Source organism: Caloenas nicobarica, chromosome 2 (genome assembly GCF_036013445.1).
Source record: "Caloenas nicobarica isolate bCalNic1 chromosome 2, bCalNic1.hap1, whole genome shotgun sequence".
In the NCBI taxonomy this organism is placed as follows: Eukaryota; Metazoa; Chordata; class Aves; order Columbiformes; family Columbidae; genus Caloenas; species Caloenas nicobarica.
Genome location: NC_088246.1, coordinates 54,941,735 through 54,962,769, shown reverse-complemented (window position 1 = coordinate 54,962,769; position 21,035 = coordinate 54,941,735). Strand labels below are relative to the sequence as shown.

General features: G+C 40.8%; 1 protein-coding gene across 2 annotated transcripts in view; it reads left to right on the top strand.

The window, feature by feature from the left end:
- The window catches only part of AMPH (amphiphysin), a 143,028-nt gene extending 122,976 nt beyond the window's left edge, over window positions 1–20,052 (top strand). The window contains exons 16-22 of one of the 2 annotated variants that reach the window (XM_065628583.1): window positions 1,047–1,097; window positions 3,175–3,291; window positions 9,886–9,942; window positions 13,582–13,707; window positions 15,072–15,338; window positions 17,088–17,189; window positions 19,889–20,052. In XM_065628583.1, coding sequence (XP_065484655.1) covers window positions 1,047–1,097; window positions 3,175–3,291; window positions 9,886–9,942; window positions 13,582–13,707; window positions 15,072–15,338; window positions 17,088–17,189; window positions 19,889–19,996 — 828 coding nt within the window. In that variant the 3' untranslated portion in view covers window positions 19,997–20,052. Of the gene's footprint in view, window positions 1–1,046; window positions 1,098–3,174; window positions 3,292–9,885; window positions 9,943–13,581; window positions 13,708–15,029; window positions 15,339–17,087; window positions 17,190–19,888 lie in introns of both variants that reach the window. The other variant, XM_065628582.1, reaches the window with a different exon arrangement.
- Window positions 20,053–21,035: the final 983 nt, after the last annotated feature.

Here is a 21,035-nt window from a genome sequence, read left to right as displayed (position 1 = left end):
AGTGACTCTGTAAGTGTATTTATAAAATGAGTTTTATTTGTTTCTGCATCTTTATTTTCATTTAAGACGTAATTTAATCTGAAAGTTAAACCTGAATTATTTGTTTACTGCTATGCTGATACTGAGATTCTGTGTTAGGCATTGCAGAGATACAGCACATGAAGATACCATGTTTCTGCTTTCAAATTCCAGGGCCCTGCAAAGATCCCAAATTTCAGGTGGATAACCTGGGGCCTCATTAGTTTCCAGCATCCTTTTAGATGCTTACCCATAGCACACTCTGTACACCATTTTTTTAAAGCACTCAAAAAGGCCAAGCTTATACAAGGGTGGAAGTGAGTCTTTCAGTGCTTAACAATTCTGCTCCAGAATGTTTAAATTAGTAAAGGGATCCAGAAGGAAGGGGCAAAGCACAACGCTACTATCTTTAATAATTAAGGCAAAATGTTCGCCCCAAGGAAATGAAAGTTCGATGCCCCCGCTGCAGTAGGAAAAGGTTTTGGCCCATCAATATTGTGCAAATTAATTGGTTCTGAATGAGTAAGATGTTGGAAAACAGTTCCATTTTTGTACTTTCTTAATGCAGGTAAAACGTTGTATCTGTAATTACTATAGTTACCAGTCAAATAAAAGCCCAGAATCTAGAGGATGTGAAAGTAGGTTAGAGCTGGTGTACTCCCAGGGCATGAGCACATACAGTCTGCAAAAAAGATTCTGAGTTTCACAACTTAGAAGTGCCTTGTGCCTGAAATAAAGTCCGTGCAACTCTCATGCATTTAAGGAAGGGGTTTTCACTCTAATAACATTGCACAGTTTAGGAGTGCAGAGTATGTAATTGAAAAAGGAATGTCTGATATTAATAGTGCTTAGCTAATAATAATTGTTATTAATACCTATTTAGATTATCAATTTCTCATCTTATTCTATGTGAATTTAATTATGACTTTACCTGAATAAACCATTTAAAAAATCAGGTCTTCAATAGACACCTGTAAACATCCTGTCTCAAATATTTTTGCATCATTGTTTTTCATTTCTATATCTAGGATACCTCTGCGTTTACAGTGCAATCGAACGAGAATGTTGCAGAGCCTTTGGTAAGTGGCTTTTGCTTAATTTTCAAATGCCTTGCAAAAAATTGCGCTATTTTTCCTTTGTGCAAAGATATATTTGTGTGTGTGTGTTTTCTATTCTCTAAATCACAAAACCTTATCCTGAAAGAGTTGGTGGGTGGTATCATTGTAGCTGTAAACCTTTACTCACTGAAACAGTCTTTCACGAAGATAGTGCAGAGAAAAATAAAAGAAAACCAGGATATTCTAAGATAATGTTTACTTTTCAAAGATGTCATCAAACAGTTTGTTTATTTATTGCATTTAAGAAGTTACGAGAATGAGTTCTATGGTCTAGTGTACAGCAAGCAGGTGATAGTTCACGATGGTTGTTTAAATGTCTCCAATATTGCTATAGTTTTATTCGCTCTCCACATAATAATAGTAGGCACATTCTGCTTCTAAGGAGTGGAGAATCTTTTTGGAAATGATCATACCTGGGCAGTATCTTAGTTTCTCTTACAGTCTGTGGTTAGCCTGGAGTAAGGATGTGGAACAGCAGCATTGCTGGGTGAGTGCTATGGCTACTTCATAGCATCAGAGTGATACTCAATATTATTTAATGTGGCTTTTGTATAACGCCGCTGGTGGTGCTTGTGTTCATAATAGTTACTGAATACAGTGAGAGTATTTTTACTTGTAGCTGAAATATGGTAACTAATCTTAAGATTGCTTGTCAACGAGTGATTTGAAGCAGATCAGTGCAATCTCCATCATAACGTTACCTGTGATTTTAAGCCTGAAAGTTTCTTCCAGTGTTAAACCTCAGGGAACTCATTAGTCATCTTACCTGGGCTAAATCTACTTTGTGTTTCTCATTTCAGCCCTTTTTCTTCTTTGTGAAATTCCCTAGAGCTGGCATTAATACACTACACAGAGTGATTTCTGCACAGCATGGTATAATATAATGAATGTTTCTTTATGCAATGCCAAATCCTGAAGGTCTTTCTTAGGCAGACTTCTCTGTACCTCATTAAAAATCAGTCTGCTTAAGGAATATGTGAGAAACTAAGTGAGAGGCTATTGGTTTTTTCCTGAAAAATATCAGGGAGGAGAAGATTTTAGTATCTTTAAGAATTTCATGGAAGCTGACTCTTCATCACAGGAGACCTTATAGCCAACTGCCTGTTATCAACTGCAAAGTAGCTAAATAGCTTTTGAGCTTCATATTGTGCTGAGCAATTTGTTCATGACAAATTAATCTACTGGGGTTATTTTATCTGATTGAGTCAGCCATCTTTATAAATGGAATATGCTGAACACAGCTTGCAGCTCTCCCCTTGGACGCGCGTGTGTTTGCAAAGTGATGTCTCCATTGGAGATTGCACTTTTGCTGTGAGCTATTTTGCCACAGGACTGAATGTGTTGCAGGGCTGGTGCTATTTGCTAAATCCTCTTGCTAAAAAACAAGCTTAGGCCAGAATTTAAAAGGTGGAAATCCCAGTAGTGGGTTGATAAATGGTTGCCTTGTAGGTGGTGGAGAGCCCAAGAGGGAATGTGTTTTAATAAGAAACCGCAGATGATTTTCATATTGTTACAATTCAAGCAGTCAGTGGTTGCCCTTGTGCATATAAAAACTATTTGAGTCTGCTGATCGCTTCTTACTTTCCCTGGAGAAGGGTCTATATTTTCTGAGAAGAGATAGGAGTAGGGAATAGGGGATAATTTTAAAAACTCATATTTGAAGCCCAGGGTTGGTACATGCAAGTGCCACTTTCAACTCCTGGCCTTGCCATCAGTTTCTGGAGCATTTCTTAGCAAACTGAGTGCCTTCCCTCCTCTTCCATTGCCCCTTTTTGTAACTCGGGAAGATAATGCTTTCTTTCCTCGCGAGGGAGGGATGTAGGACTAGCTCAGTTTACATACAGAACACTGAGAATGAAAACACCCTTGAGATGCTGTAAGACCAGGGACTGATGTTGTCTCCCTGGCGAAGCCCGGCAAGATCGAGCCTGAAGCAGCTCTGCGCCAGGCACAGGGAACATTCCCCTCCTCCCTCCCCACTATCATATGCTCCTTAACAATTTTTCCACCGTCTACTTAAAAATCAATAAAACAAAAGACTGAGGCTGAAGAGGCTCCACCTGGGGAACCCAAGGTCGAGGAAACCCCTGCAGCTGCTGTTGCGGAAAAGGAAGCCGTCCCTGCTGAGCCTGCTGAGCCAGCAGAGCAGGCTGCGGTGAGTGACCTGTCACACATGCCACCTCCCCAGCCTCATCCGAGCCACCTTTCGTCATGGTGAATGTGCCTGCTGCATTTCAGCCATCCTTTCCATCATCACCATCCGTCCATGGCTGGTTTCCGCACTGCCCAGCTGTGTCACCGCATGCCTCTCCAGCACGTGTCCTCCTTTCAGCCCCAAAATGTCATTCCTCTTACGTTTGGCATTTTAGACTGAAGTTCAGCTGAGTGATTGTAGTTTCACAGATTGTCTGATTCAAGACGAACTTCAGAAGGGGAAAGAATTGATGCCATTTTAAAATGACCTTATTAGCAGTTATTTCATTTCAAGTTGAACTGTAAGAACTAAGCCCATGTACATCTTGTATGGTCCTTGTTAAAGCATGAATATACCAGAAAAAAAGTGATTGTAATATAAATGTCTGCAAGGCTCATGGTTTTAGAAGCCAGCCATGAGCTGAAGAGGGAACTGCAAGTGCCAGTTTGGAGATTTTTGCAAGTCAGTGTTCAGGAAACAGTGGGATGAGAGGAAATTACAGCTCTGCAAGAACAACAGAGCAGGGCTCCTGATACCGCTACAAAGGAAGAGGTGGTCTGAGATGGTAGGTGTGGGGTTTCTCTGCTGACTAGCATCCCTTTTTATAACTGGAATCTCAGTGAATATCCTTTTTATCCAACTGAGGTTCCAGTTCTACATACTACTGTCAGAACATCTTGGTGGTGGCTGATCCCAACAGGCTAAGAAACCCTGGAGGAAAAATGCATCTGTTTTTGTAGGCTGACAGTTTTCATGCTTTCCTCGAGACAATAACATTTTCAAAACCTCTAATGTGTGTTTGTCACTGTTAGAATATACAGATTACTACTGAAAAACGAGACAGAAGGAGGGGTTGTTTTGTGTGTCAACTCCTCTGCCACAGAAGCCAGTGGAAGCTGTATAGCTGTGCTTTTTGACCATTGAGCAGTTTGGTGCTCTAAGTGTTCTCAGAAGAACGAAGTTCAGCTTGCTGAACCGCTCGTGGCCTTGGGTGAGGCCCTGTGTATCTTCATGTGCTAAGTGGGGATGATGATACCAAATTCATCATAAAATTTGGTATTTTTCAGTAAACATTTTATATAGTGACATATGGGAAGCAACATTAAGCTGATGTGTAGATGCAAATGAGGTGAATAAAGTGGAAGTCACTGGCACCTATAGACGTGGCAGCAGAGAGCATGGACAGAAGACTTACCCAGATACACAGCTGCTGTAGCGTCTCATCGATCTGTCTGTGGAGCCAATCTTGTTTAACATTTTTATTAATGGCAACGGCTCAGGCATTACGTGCCTAATGGTGACATTTATTGGTGACTCCAGATTAAGTAGTGTCATTAATTTAGGAGGACAGCATTAAGCCCTCTAGCTCTGCCCGCCAAGGACAGGTTGGTTGTCTGCTGGTGGTATTAGACCCACGCCAAAGCCACAGGTGAGACTAGGCAAATTGTCTTCAGCAGAAAGAAGGAGGTGCTAGTGTTGGTGTGCAAGGCTCTGGAGTACAAATGTATTTTGTTAAAGACCCTCTTAAAGATGAACTTATGAGGTTGCCTGGGTGGTTCCAGGTGTCTGCACCATTTGGATTAAAAAGTGGTATCTAGTGCAAATGATACAAAGAGGCAGGTTGAACTTTGGCTGTAGCACCTGTCTAGTTCATTCTTCTCTTACTCCCATCTTCCTAAGAGAGGAAAAACAACTTATTATAGAAGGAAAGGAGGGCAGTACTAGGTGGGCTGTTCTGGTGGACTTTGGGGAAAAGGAAAGGTAATGCCTGTCTCTGTCCAACCCTTCCCATTCTCCGTGGACTCCTAGCAGCATTGCAGCTATGGAGGGAAGCAGTCCCGGTGTGTTTGCCAGAATTATGTTTAGGGTTTAATTCTGATTGAATTTTGAGTATTTATTTCAATTTTTTTTAATCACTTTTGTTTTGTTCCATGATACACACTGGAGCAAGTGACTTCAAGATCATCTCCTTCCAATAACATAACTGAACGAAGAAAGCCCCACGGTCTGTGGAGACACGGGTCTTCCCCTCCTGTGTGTTTTCTTTTCTGTTGGTATAAATCACAGTAATAACTTGTCAACTCTATAGTAAAGGCAAAGAATAGAATTGCCTGTCTTAGGCACATTGTTTTGTCAGACTCTTGTCCAGAATGCCTCATGTCTAGTCAGAGTAGATTTGATAGTTTGGAATATGAAGAAGGTGGGAGAGGAGGGATGGGAAAGCAGTCATTGGTCTGGAGCTCTTCTCTTCCCATGAGTGATTGGCAGGGAATTACGTGGAAGAACAGATATTAATGAAGCCGAAAAGGTTGTTTCAGGATGGTTTTGTTTTGATTAGCTGTAAGGATTTGATGAAGAAAAAAATTGTAAAAGAAGTTCACCATTTTTCTAAAAGAAAGCCAGCTCCTTTTTGTCTCGCACTAAGACGAAGCAATGCTCTGAGGCCCGTCGCACATCTTAAGCACTAATTAAACACCAGGCTGTGGCTGCAGCACGACGCATCTGCTCGCCGGTCAGCACAACCTTTTCAGATTATCCTTTTTACTGCCTGACTGCCCAGGAGGAGCTCTGGGACCATGGTCTGTCGGCAGCTGCTGTAGCCGAGGCACAGGCCTGCAGAGCTGCTGGGAGAAAGGCAGCGAGAAACACAGAGCAAGGGCCGGGCAATTTAAGAGCAATCCAGGAGGAAGACCATAGGCATTAAATAGAAGTTTAACTGTTTTGATTGCTGTGCTTGGTTTTTTGTTGCTTTTTGAATATGAAGTTGTCCTGGCTAATTCGGGAAAATAAGCTAGAAGGGTTGATTTTAAAAATGTCTGAATTGGAGTCATTCTGCATTTGGCTCAGTGGCGTTGTTATTTCAGGAAGGGATTTCCAGGACTTGCAAAGAAGAGTTCTGAAGATTAGGATTAATGACAAATATGATCAAAGCTAAGGAAAAGCACACTTGAGTTGCAAAAGATGAAAACATGTCATTTCTTGACAGCAGTTCCGCATTCATTTGCTTTATGAGTGACAGTTTACTTTAAAAGTGGAGTTGTAAAATATTGATAGATGCTTTCTTATTGGGAATCTTTTATATAGTTTAGTGACTTCCAGTTCAGAGTGACAACCAGTTTAATTTTTCTGTGGTAAGTTTTCTGTCACATCCCATTAATCTAGAAAATTCATGGCATGCATTCTTCATTGTAGGAGCTTCACAGTAATTTTTCTGGTAGGGTTTTTATTTAAATTAGGGAGAGAATGGTCCAGGGGATAGAGTACCACTTGCTGCTCAGGGAGTTTTGGATTCAGTTACTTGCTGTTTCTTAGTCTGCCTGAACAAGATTGCCAAGAACTTGTCAGAATTGCTGCCTGGGATCTCATTACATATTTTTGTCTTGGTCCTTCAGGTCTCAAATGCCATAGAAAAATATTTATTAGTAGCCGTCAACAGTTGATCTTTTTTGGAGGGGGGACAAAATGTTTGGTAATTAAAGGGACAGAATGACCATGTGCACCAACAGAAGCGAAGTTAATCATGGTAAAAAGTCCTTGCCTGGATTTCTGCACACCAAAACAGTTGTTTCCCTATTTCCCTAGCATCCCCAAAGGCAGCTGTAAAATCCAAAGGATACAGTCTGAAGGTTATATTTCTTTTTCAAATAATACTACCCCTCTCACCACAGCAATTTTTCACATTCAAACAAAGGTGACATGAGGACAATATAATAAAGTGAAAGCTTATGAAATCTTGTTATTTCCCTTTCTTCTTCTCCTACATGTAAGACATAGCCCTTGAAGTTGAGAGGGCTGCTCAGAGATCAGCTTTTTTACTTCTGTTATGCTCATTAGTTTGGAAAGAGCTTTTCAGTGCTTTGGGTCTGATGCCTGCCTGGACTCTGATGTTCTCTCATTAAAGGAGTCAGACACTCAGCTAAATACTGTATTTTTCAAAGCTGTGTATAAGCATATGTGAAACCGCCTCCTGACAAGCTCTTTGCTGACACTGAGCAAGTACAGCGGAGACTGGGAAACAGCCTGCAGCTTTGAGGATTATCTAATTATCGTTGAATCCCACTGTAGGTACCGTTCATAGTGCCCAAATGGCGGAGCGTGTTATTGTGGAGGGCGATACAATGGTTAGATACAGAAGAGCAGTCAACCGTGTTCAGATTCTGAGCGTGCAGCTAAGTGCAGGTGCAAAGTTGGGGCATGAGGCCACTGAAGTATATGGCTCTTAAATACGGGAGAAAACTGATGTAGAATAGTGTAATTCTGTTGAAGTCTTCAGGAGATTTTTCTCTGTTTATGGAACCAGGATGTTACTTTACTCAGATGTTATTTCAGTCATACCTTTTAAAGGCTTTCATGCCCTAAAAATGGTAGAGTTCATGCTACCAGGCCTTTCTTCTTAAACACCACCATCCACAAAATCCCAGGTAATCAACATAGCAAAAGCAAAATGCTACTAATTCAACTGGTGTACATAGTTAAATTAGCTTTGGGAAGCAAGAGGAGCTCTCCTTCCTTTCCCCTTTCCTACCAAAACTGTGATTTCAGTTAGTCTGGAAAACAGTCCTCATTTAAAAATATGTGTATGTATATATATTAGATTCTTCTGCAAAGAGGCCCAACGCTGGCTTGATGGAATTCTTACCAAAGAATATTGCCAGGGTATTATTAAGAGAAGGGCAGAGGCTGGCACATTCCTGACTATAAAGTGTATGATGATGCTAATTTTTGAAGGCGAATTGACTTAAATACAGCTGATGACAGAAATTCAGCACTTTTGCACTTTTTATTAGTAAAAGTAGGGAAGGCATCTGTCTACTGACTTGCAGTTGGACATAAAGCTTTTACAGGCAATAGGAACATTTATGTACATCTCTTCTGTAAAAAAAAAAAAAAGGAAAAGTGAGACTTCTGTGGGTGGCTGTGTGCATCCCTAGAGTAAGAAATACTTATAATTTGCTGTTGATATTTGTTTTTTCTACTTAAGACCCTCTACAGTCTCATCAAACTTACTATAAAATCAAGTGCTTCGTGGCAGAAGCTTGTCAGCTTAAAAAAAGAAAAGAAAAAATTTTAAAAACTAAAAAAAAAGAAGAATTAATCATATAAAAGAGGTTATATAACACTGTGTTTGGTTGTTTTGGTTTTTTAATGGGATAAAGCTGTGAGAGGTTTCTATGGTAACGCCGCTGCCAGCAGCTGCCTTGCCCTGTCATCTGGACATGTTTGGGGCTTATGAGGTGACTGCAGGCAATACTAGAAGATTAGATCAGAAAAAAACATGAGTGATATGAAGTTTGAATATAACTCAGCATCCTTTTATTAAAAAAGAAACATGCAACCATTTCCACCGAAACTTGTAGAAACGTTGCAGTGACAGTTGTGGGGATGTGCAGGCACTTAGCTGGAGCCTGAGCACTTGAGGTCTCCTAATTTCTGATTGCGAAAGGGGACAGTCCGAGCTACCGTGCCCTCACAGAGCTGTGCATAACTTGTCTTCACCCTTACCTTCTTTTGAAAAATCTGACCTGGTTGTGTTTGCAAAACAGCCTCAAAATTTATTAGCAAGGTGGATTTCCATAGCGGGGCATTGATTTGCTTTTCCTCAGCAGAGCGTCTTTAGAAAATAGCCTGTGTATGCAAGAAGTCAGGCCTGAACAGAAGAAAAACACTTTGAACTGTTCCAAACCAGGCCTGAATCATGGCGATTTTGAGTTTGTTGACCTAAACCTGCGGGTCAGGAAGAGCAATAGCCAAAACTGAATCCAAGCTCAAGCAGAAGAGATGTTCCTGGTTTGAGTCACTGGTTAAATCCGTAAATGCTACAGTAGAATTGGAAACCAGCATGGGCAGTACTGTCCTGAAAAGTTTGGGGAATAATCGTGCCCTTTTTTTCCGGTTTCCAAAACATTAAACTCAGGCAGTCTTACAGCTTCTGATAAAAAGGACCTGGTATTAAATGGCATCTGTGCTGTAAAAAGGACCATTTGGGGGCAGTCCATTACTGTTCAGTGCATTTGATCCCTTGAACATCTAGAAAACCACTGACACGTCTAATTTTTTAAATGTCAGGCACCTGCTGCGTGTGCTACTGAATAAGGGCCTAGAGAAAGGTGATTCTGCAAAAAAACATGAACTTTGTGACGCACCTCTTTTGAACAGTGCCTTTGAATGTCCAACGTGAGTGGAACAAGCAAGTGTTTTAGAAAGTTTACCTTGAAACTCTGGTGAGCTGCAGGGCCAGCAGCAGGTTAGAGTGGGAACAGCTTTTGAGTCTTCAGTGGGAAATAAAATTGTCCTTAGCACTTAGAGTGTGATAATGGTGATATAAATAAGAGGTTTTATTTCTTGGGTTTTTTAGCCTATAACTACTTTTATTTCAGATGATACGTGGCAGCAAGAATCTTTCCACTTGCTAGATACTATCCCATTTAGTTCCAGCCATTCATTTCATCTCATCCCATACATGCCCTGCTTCCATTAAGCTTGATTAATACCAATTTCTCTGCAGCTATTACCTCAGCATGAGTAAGGTGATGATCATTTTTCCTCTTTATACAGGACAATGTCGAGGCAGGGGATAAAGAGACAACTGGAGTTGCTGAGAAAGAGAGCGAGGTACATATGAACAGCCTCAAGAATGTGGTTGTGGTTTAATATCTTCAAGAGAATCGTGGCAAAAAAGTATATTTGTCATTTGCATCTCATCAATGTGCAGGTTGATATGATGACTGTGACCCAGCTGCAGTATCTATCACTGCACAGATATATCTATATCTGCGGTATATATTCTAACACCAGAGCATCTCTCATTTAATGCAGGACTTGCCTTAGAAACTCCATGTTGTAGCAGTATAGACTGATAAATATCACAGGGCAGTGAACAATGCAGCTCCACGGCAGAAGGGAATATAATGCTGTTTCTATTGACATTTGGAAATAAGCTGCATAGATTCCCAGTAGCCTTTACACTTTACATAAATTAGTTTGCCTAGCCTTCCCGCAAACATCTTTATTAAAAAAAATCTTTTATTATTTTCTTTCTTAGAACAATATGCCCTGAACTAAGACAGATATTTGAAAATAATAATGTTATGAGTTCATTTTCTAAAGCACAAATTGGGCGTCAAATTAGATACAGTTAAAGTCAAATTATAAAGCAACTGAAAAGCTCGTTTCATACTTAAAACTGGGCATGTGTAGACTCTTATGGTTGTATTTTACTTACAATTCTTCAGAGGTGGTAGAACTACTTACCCTGAATCCTTTTGTACTAAAGTGAAATTATAGTGTGCACACAGAGCAGCACAATTGGAATGGCTACATATTAAATGCAGGAATAGAAGTAGGGACTGAGGAAGAGATGGTCACTCCTAGTCATTAATCACTTAGGATTTGTATCTCAAGTTGCTGGCAACCTTCTTTTTTGTTGGTACTCATTTTGGTACAAAAAGGTCATAAACCTTTGGTTTCAGAACGTGGTAAGTCCAGCTGCCCAAGCTTGGGTTTGTTACCCTGCTGTGAAACAGCATTAGCTCTGCTAGAGACGAGGATATTTCTGTGGCTCCAGGGTATCTCAGTGTCACTGGGAAGTGAGTTTGGGAATCACGGGTGCTGTAGTCCTCCCCAGCAAGGTGACACCCATGTAGAAATCATTGGAATTACACTAGCAAGAAAATACGGGATAGAAGTGTAGATCAGGCCCAGCTTAGTGTTGACACAAAAGAGTGTCGGGTGGCTTCGCTAGTGTTGGCTTGTCACTCGCAACAAGTCTGGTCCAAGAAGAAACATGGAAGGAATTCCTCACTATCTCGTGGGCACCAAGGCTAAGTCTTTGAAATTTATCTTTCCTCTTTTTTTTTCTATTACCACTTATCCTTAAAAAGTTGAGGTATCTTATCTGGTAAGTCTGACCCTGTGTTCTGTTTAAAATGGCAGTATCGCTGTATGCAGAAGAGCTGCCATAAGAGATTAAGCTCTTTGCTAAGCTGATATCTGGCCTCCAGAGGAGAGTGGTCTCTCTGATACTGTAACTTGCATAACAAATTCTTCAGTACTATCCCAAAAGTCTCCCAAGATTTCGCAAGCAATTGCTGTATTCCCTAAATCATGATGATTAGTTCCTCTTGACATTACGTTAGTTAGCTTAGCTGCAATTATAACCAACCGTCATAAAAATTACCCAGCCCATTTCTAAATGCAGCCATGGGGCCAGAGCTTCAGCTCTGGAAATCCAGCACAGCTCAGGGACCTCCTTTGGCAGACCCCCACCCAAAGGCTCAGTAGCCCTCCTCCTCCTCCTCCTCCTTTTCCTTTCCTCGGCCTCCTTGCTGCTGCCGAATCCGTGGCATTTTGTGGAGCTGACAGCAGTGTTAATGAGAGGAGCATGCAAACGTGAATTGGCTGCAGCCCGGGTAAAGAACCATTCACTTCTGCTACCATTACAACAGCAAGTGGTTCTTCTATGGCAGGCCTCATTATACTGGATCTGCATGACCTTTTCTTTGTCCTCTGTCTGGTTGGTATAATGGGGCAGCTGTCCAAATTTCGATAGTACTACTAGAGGTAGCTAATTTGGAATCTGTGGTATACATTCAGTGACTCATGGCTACAGACTGTGAGAACATCACCCTTTCACAGCAGAACATTTGAGAGCTGATTCATGTAAATTAGTATTCTCCTCCTTAGTGAAATAAAATGAGCTATACAAATCCAATAAATAGAAAAGAAGTGTTGATCCTAATCACAACGGACAGAAAGATCAATTTCTGCAGCATGCTGTTAGAAATGTGCGGTATAAAATCAATGTGATATGCACTCTGTTCCCCCTCTTTCCTACTCCAGGGCTTTTACACTCATCATTTATTTGAGTACCTTCTTGGGTCAAGGCTGCTAAAATTGGCAATACTATGAGTGGCAGACTTGAATGCCACAGGAGAAGATGTCAACATCTGCCCATATCTTTTGATGTTACTTCTTTTTATGATAGGGCATCCTTCATCGGCTGCATTTGGTAGTTCAGGTTGAGTTAAGGTAGCTGAGTTAGCCTCATCTGTGGAGGAAAGATCAAACGGAGGAAACAAAGAGCATCAGGGTGTTAACTGAAGATCAGAGATAATTCTGCTAACTGTAGCTTGACATTGGTACCTAGAAAACAAGTTCTATTCAGTGTTTTTACTTTATCCTGGTGCTATCTGCCATACATTAAAAATTCCATGTTGAAGGTAATTTGATTAATAACACTGTAAGTATATATATCTAATATGTTACTGTAAGCATATACTCGTATATACCCATACAAATGTTAGGGGGATACATAAATTACAGCAACAGTCTCTGCTGGATGAAGGATTCAGCACTGATCTATAGGCAGGCGCTTTTCTGTCCACCTCAAGAACTGGAACAAAACATGTATTAACTTTTCGGCAGTCATATCCAGACTGAATGGGCTTTTATGTATGTTTTTTATATACTGACCCAGCTATAGATCTTTACAGTTACATTTTTTTCCCCTCTATTTTTTCCCTCTATTAGAAAGAGGTCTGTAGTTAAGGCAATATTTTTGAAGCCAGCACAGGTCTAGATGTATGTGATAGTAGATGGAGAAGGCTTGGAGCCTCTTCCCAAGAACAGACTCCACTACCCTGTTTCCCTGAAAATAATACAGGGTCTTATACAATTTTTGCTCCAAAAGATGCTTACTTTTTTACAGGTATAGCTGCCTGGACACTATTTAAATTGACTTTTTTTATGAACTGTAACTAGAGCTTATTTTTGGAGTAGGGCTTATATTTCAAGCATCATCAAAAATCCTGAAAAATCATGCTAGGGCTTATTGTCAAGGTAGGTCTTATTTTTGGGGAAACAGGGTAACAGGGTCCTGTGGACCCCTGGACAGCTTGCAGCTCCTTCTCCTCAGCAGAAACCTATGGTGACTTTATTCCACGATACAGCTTGAAGGCAAGAGAAGGAAAAAACACCAGAGCCTTGGCAAAATGTTAGTCCACCAGTGACACCTGAGGATTCTGCTAAATGTGCCTAGTGAGGTTTCGTAAATGTCTCTCTCCCACCTGTTGATCAGCTTCCCTGCATAACCTCTCCCCCAGCACTGCTCTGCCCCACAAATCAGGAGGAACCTCAATGAAACCAAGGCCGTGGGTTGACACGACCCAGGGAGGTTGCAGAGCAGTCCATGGTCTCTCCAGCAGATACCCAGAACTTGTACCCTGAATGGTCCCTCCCTCCTGTTGTTTGTAGGTGGTACCTGTCACCGACGGGGCTGTAGCAGCAGGAGCTGGTGACAGTGCTGCTACCACTGAACAGGAGGGCGTTGCTGAAGGTGACAAACCTCAGGGAGAAGAAAAGGAGGCTGATATAACTCAGGTAACTCATGTCGGTGCATGAGAGAGTGTGTTACGGGAATCAGGACAGATTCAACAGCCAAAGAGAGGCAAGACACATGGTGTGAACTGTGGAGTTGTCATATGCAGAGACAGAAGTTGGACTCAATGACCCTTGTGGGTCCCTTCCAACTCAGGAGTTTCTATGATTCTATGAAGAATGCTCCAGCTCTGTGCCACCAGGTCCAACCAGTAGCAAGGCTGAGGCTCTCCTGGCATAGGATGTCCCTTCTTCTGAGTCCTTAATTTGGGTTGTGCCTGCCTTTGTGCCTCTGCGCTCACCTGGGTTTGTGGAGATGGGACTTGATGGGCTGGTGGTGCCTGTGATGGGCCTGGAAGCAGCATGGACGGGGTATTGTTTGGGCTCTGCTTCCTGCTGTTTTCTCTCTGTGCTCCTCTGTGGAGATGAGCTTTAACACATAACCTAACAGGGCTTTCTGGAGAAACAGGCAGAGAAAGAAATAGATTTTTCTTGTCTCATGGCACCCTGTCCTATCAATAGCAGTACTTTGTTTTAAGTAAATCGTGGTGGTCAAGCTATGTATCTGAATCTGGCCTGCTGCCTTTTCCTCTGCAACCTCTGAGGAGCCACGGAACAGCTACTAGGGCAGACCCTGCAGCTGGGCAGCCAGTTGCCACCTGCTGTCATTGCACGTATTATTTCTTCTGTGCACTAGAATAGGATGATCTGGCAGAGGATTGTTGAACTTGTTTTTTTCAGGTTGGATGCTCCAACGAATTTCATTATATGCTTTTTGTCCTAGTCTTCATTATTGGTCAGGTGGTACCTACTAAGCTTTTTTGCTTTCTCTGCTCTCAGTTACATTGCTGTAAATCAGGAGAAATGCCCTCAATCAGTCAAACAAATAGGTCGTGTTTCCTTCTTTCATCACCTTTATATCACTATTATCCTGCTGACTTGAATTCCAAAAGAAATATAGGACAGTGACACCAGGAACTTATGGCTTTATCTAAACCCACCCAAATTTAAGAGCAGGGTGTAGGAGAAAGATCTGGTGATTTCCATGCACTTGAAAATGAAACCCAAACAACCTGCAGAGCATTTTTATTATTTACTGCAATGATTTGTCCTAGTATAGTAAGTAGACTTAGGAGAACTAAGGGCAACAGTGAAAACAGGGAAGGGATTACTCCTTTACGTTCTTGCACAAGTATTGTTTTCTGTCTTAATGTAAGAATCCTCTGTGGAGAAGAAAGAAATCCCCATTCCCATATATGTCCTGTGCAATAAACAAATAATTGTGTTTTCCTGCTTGAAATAAAGTACTAAATACTCTTACAGAGCATTTGTGGGGGCCTTGCCCCCCTTTATTTTTTTTTCCTCAGGAAAAGGTCAGCAGCATCCCTTCGGTAGTAATAGAGCCAGCATCGAACAATGAGGGGGAGGGAGAAGAACACGAAGTCGTCGTGAACGAGTCCAAAGATGCCGCAGCAGAGATGGGCACTCAGGGCACTGACACTTCTCCCAGTGAAACTTCTCAAGTTGGAAGTGAGCAGAAACCCACTGAAGAAATCCAGGCTGCACCTTCTCAAGATCAGCCTGTTCCAGCAGAAGACGCAGCTTCTGCAATGCCACCCGGCTTTCTCTTTAAGGTCTGCTTCTTCATTCTTATTTTAGACATCCCTTCAGATCTGGCCTTTGTGGATGTGTCTGTCTGCATAGGTGGGGATTTCCTGAGGCCAAAGGATGCTTAGTTTAACAGCCAGACACATGCACACACAAATATGCACAAACACGACTTCAATATTGTGTTGTTCCTTCATATATGAAATCTGAGAAGACACATTTTCTGCACACTGTTGTCGCTGTGCATATCCTTATGTAGCTGTAAGACTCACTAAAGTATAAGAGCCCTCTCATCTCACCAAATTGCTACTGAAAATTAATATATTTAGTAAAACTGCACTGCCACAGAGTTAGCCAGCAATATGCTAACAATATATCTCATTTACTAACAATGTATTTGATCTTTAAGGTACCTTCCAACCAAAACCATTCTGTGATTCTATTAATATTAAAAAATGGCATTTTCTGGGCTGAAAATCTATAGTGGAAGTTCTGATTCTATTGAAACCCATGGGACTTCTACAATTCACAGTAATGAAGCCAGAATGTCATTCTGTGACTTTAGTAATATTATCGTTCTAAACTGTTATGGTTTTCAAACAGAAAAGTTTAATGAGGCATACGAGAAATTCTCTCCTTGGCTGGCAAGACCCCAAGGGTTTCCTGGTTCACAAGGTTCTTTCATAATGCTTCTCGCATCAGAATCACTGAGCAGCAGAAAAGCTCCTTGAGGATGGATGAACTTTACATGCTTCCTATTATAATTTGCCTAGTTCAGACTAATTAGTCCCATAGCACTTCATAAGTATGCCATTCTTCTTGGTCTATTCTCATTGCTCAATATTTTCAGCAAACTTTGAGAATAACATTAGAGTGAGGGTGAACAGTATCGTGCAACTCTGACTCATACATGCTGACATAGTTCATCTTTTGTTTTTCATCACACTCTCTTAGGTCAGACATAAATAAGGAGAAGCAGAGTATATGCCTGCCATCTGGTTCTTGATGCCATTCTCTTTCATTATTTCAGTTTTACCGTGGAACTGGCTGTGCTTTGAGAAAATTAGAATAGCATATCTCTTAAGGAGGTAGAACCATTTAGCTAAAATGGTCTGTTCACAATGACATGCTGATCCTGCCAACGTTTTAATAATCACCCCTTTGAAAAACAGATATTTTTGGCATCTGCCAGTAAATGGGAGCTCTTTCCAGGGCAAACATTATGTAGGGTTCCCATTACTCGCCTCTTTGATCACCTGTTGAAAGGAGTGCTCTGCATCCCACTCAAATTTCCGTGGATGTTTACAGCAGGAGTAATATCCAGTGGCCACAAAAAGAGAATGAGAGTCTGAAATACCAGTTCCTGGGAGTCTTTCCCAATTTTATTTGCAAAATTCTGCCACCCCTCTCTCAGATCTGGTAATAACAGTGGGTAATGAAAGCAAGTTCCTTACACAGAAGGAATAAGGGTGGCAGGACTTATGGGGTGTTGCAGTATCATCTGTCCTTGATTCCCTGTAACCTTGGGAAAGGATCTTAGGTTTCCTTTGGTACTTTCAGGAAGACTTAAGCTGTCCCTGCTTCTAAAGTATATGAATAGAAAACTTTTACATGAACCAATGTTGACATTAGTGATTTGAATGTACCTGTCTCTAGCCCTGTGTTTGCATGAAGAAGATACATTAGTCTTTTTTTTTCCATTAAAGATTGAACAGATAATTTTGTTAGGAAAATGTCTCCATTTAGGTCATGTCTATATGTTTGGTGTTATTCAGGTTGAAGTTCTACATGACTTTGAGGCAGCTAACGCTGATGAGCTCAACTTAAAACGAGGAGATATTGTACTAGTAATTCCTTCTGAGACCACAGCTGATCAGGTAAAAACATGTGGTTCTTTCTTTTGTGGACATTTTTCTTTGTCTCGGCTTTTTTCTCACGTTGTCACTACCATTAGAAAACACAAAGATTTTAATTTTGTCTTTGTACTTGGTTTCATTTGAGACTAAATTGCACAGTTGGCTACAGCTGAAGTCCCAGGTATATGCTACTAGCAGGATCTGACCACAGCATATTGTCTAGGGCTTTTTTTATGCTACTTTGTACCATATTTTATACAGGCACAGATGCACACAAGACTTAATCTGGAAGATGACTTACAAATTGTGCATTATACTGCTATATATCATCCTGTCTTAACATCGCAGTAGAATAGATTACCTGGTTCCTAGATGTTCGGGGCTTTTACGTGTGGATTTGGAGAAATAATAGAATTTCATCCACATAGAGCACTGAGACCACACACAAATTGTGCTGTCCTACAGCCAAAATGTATGGAGGTGCTGCTGTGTGTGCTGCATGCCTCTAAAGCTAACTCTGTCCTCTGGAAGCCTGAAACCGAATTAAACAACAGTTTAATTTCATTTAAGACGTATCATTTTGTCTTAACAGTGCATTTCAGGTGAATTTTTAAAGAATTTTATTCCGTGTGTTAAACTGAATTGCAGTGAAGTGAATTGATTTTTGGCCACTGCTTTAAAAGAGAAGACTGTACTGCACGCTGCTGGCACCAGCTGCTTCATGGGCATCTGTTGGTGCCTGTAGTGTTGGTGAGAAGTCTCCTGTTGATGTTGGAGTTGAGAGGTGGGGGCTGGATCCTGCCTAGTGAGGCAGCTAAGAGCACTGCTCTGAATTAAAAATATTTCTTTAAAATAGTGCTAATACCCTAAGCACATGCGAGTGCTGGGGACTGTATTTGAAATTGTTTTCATGGCTGGTGCTGTCCAAAAGTAGGTAATAACCAGTGTTGATCATCTCAGCTGAGCTTTCCTTTAATTCAAGAGACAAGTAATTTGGTTTTGGTTTTGGTTTTTATTTCAGAATAAAGGATTTTTCTTTTAGTAGGGCACTTTACTCTTTTTTATAGGGATAGCTTCTGTTATCCTTACTCAAATTATGCTGCATCTTACCTCATAGGCAGTTCAACTGATTTTGTTATCAGTATGTGCAGAATAGGGCATTGCTGTAAGGATAGAAAAATCTGCTCTCTGTCTTCAGTCTGCTTTTCTTAGGATGTTATGCATTAAATATGCTAAATCTTCACTTGGTGAATCCATGAAGTATATTATTCTCTTGCGGTGTGCATCGAAATTCCGTTAGCATTAATTGTAGTAAATTGTGTGCATTGATGGAGAAAATAAACCTTTATGCATTCATATTTCTGAAACCGTTCTGGTCATATCTTTATTACTCAGTACATATCTGCCCTTCGTGTTTAACATTACCATAAAACCTAATCTTTTTGTCTTTTGCCAAGTACTTTGTTGATTTATACAGTCTTTTTATCTGTGTTATTCTTTATTCTCTCTCGAAATTGACCTGTCTAAAACCATAATTCTAATACAGCTGGTAACATCAGCCTGTGTCCCCCATTTGAAGCAAACCAGTCCCACCCAGTGGCTTCAATTTTTCCATTAGTCTTGAGTAAAACTGTTCCTTCCTTTGTACAATCTACACTGCCTGTGCTACAAAGCTGCGATTCCTCTCTCCTTTCTCTCAGATATTCCAAATGCTTCAAAAACACATCCCCAGTGAAATGTACCCGGCCAATGCCATACATAAGCTGTATCTGCTTTAATGTTGCTTATTTTGGAACAGAGAGCCAGTGCACCACCACATGCAGCCACTAACCAATCATGACTTGGTGATGTCTGTGAAGATCCGTACAATTTATCTCCTTGTGTACTCTCTGTGCGATACCATGACAGCGTTAGAAATTCCTCGTTTATCACAGCTTTGCTCTGGCTCCTCTTCTTAAAAGGAAAAAAGCACAGAGTTAGTGAAATGAGAACAGGTTGATCATTTTAAAAGACACCGAACTGAGTTTGTTCCAGGTGGAGTTGATCACACTTAGGAGACGCAGCACTTCCCAATAAGAAATCTCTCTTTCGGTTGCTTGGACTGCAGGTGATTTCATTTGAAATTTTGCATGTCAAGTTCTGGTTTACGTTTCCAAGAGCTTTTGGAAAAAATAATTGCATATTAACTAACTTTCACTTTCTAGAGAAAGTAACTCCAGAGACTGCAAGAACTGTTATTTCTTCTGACTGCCAGTACATGAACGAGAGAAGAGAACTCTCAGGGGAAAAAATTCAGATTGAAAACTATTTTTTTCCCCATCTATGGTATCATGTAACGTTTGTGGCCCACTGCTATGCTCTTACTGCACAGGTGTGCCAGTGTTATTGTGGCAACTTTGAAAAAGTCTCAACAGAGATTTCCACAAATGCAGATCTGGTGTAATACTGGATGACCCGGAAGATTGATTATCCAGTTTTGAGTTCAGCCAGGGGTTAGATGGGATAAAGGCCATACAATATGCTCACAGTCACTCAGTGTCATGAAACTCTGGTCTGGCAGAACAGGGGAGACAGTCTGTGCAAAATCAGAGGCTGCTTTTTAACCAAAGCACCAAATCTTTTAGCCGTGTGACTCTGAAATGAAATGTCTTCAGGTCTGAAGCTCGTAGCAAGGAAGGGGGAAGACCTGAAGTTTAAGAGACTCTGTCTTTTTCCTACAGGAGGCTGGCTGGTTGACGGGCATTAAGGAATCCGAGTGGCTTCAGTACAGAGATGCAAATAGTTATAAAGGACTTTTCCCAGAGAACTTCACACGCCGCCTGGAGTAGTTCTCCGCTCAGACAGACAAACATGGTACAAAGCTCAGTCAGTAGGTTTTTAACCTCTTTGAAACACAGGAGCCCACCTTTTTTGTAGTTTAAGGTGTTAATGGTTTACAGACTGGTGCCAGACAAAGCTTGCTGAAACATATCAAAATGAGCATGAATGCAAACAGTTTAACTAGCAATTTCTGAAGCAGTACCTGAAAAAAAAATTGAATAAAAAAGAAATGTCCTTATTTGTTCACACGTACGTGGCAACAGGTTTGTTTGTGCTTTGTCAGAACTATGGTGAATCCTGTATTTGGTCCTTTCCCATGAAATCTGAAATTAGCCTCCTCAATACCAAAACCTTAACTTCTCTGCACTAAGTGTATTGTATTGAGTTGCACTGCAGAAGATTTAGTTATCCTGTAGTAATGAGGTCAAACTATTATAAGTTTCATGTGTTTAAAAAAATAATTAACTGCTGCAACGTTTTTCAATGTTATTTTTGGACATGCGTAATATATATACACACAAGAACTTATATGTGTATATATAAGTGCATATGGATATATATGCATTTTCATGACTTCATCGTAGTTCTTTGACTGTGTAGTGTCATCAGTACGCGCATTGCTCTTTCACTGTCTGGCATTACAGGAAACGGTTTTGTTCCAAAGCAAAACTAGCTGCTCCATTGCCAAAACATGATACAGTATCTGTGCTTGTAATGTGAGTTTTTCATTCTGAGATGTTGAACAACATCATGTTCAAAGCTGCTAAACCTTTGAGAAGGCATGGCTAGGTCTCCTCTTCCAGCTGCAGTAGTTACAATGAGATAATGTGGACGGGGACCTGTTATGATGCTAATCTATACTTTTTTTATTTAATTGGCTGAATACATTTTGAAAAAGAGACAGAACTAATCTCTGAGAAGAAATAAACACAATATATTTTCACTATATGTATTTATGCAGCATACCTTCACAGATCCTTTTAAAATAAGATATATAATGTATCCTGTATCAAAAAGTCATCTGTAACTTATGTTTTCCAGTGCTGT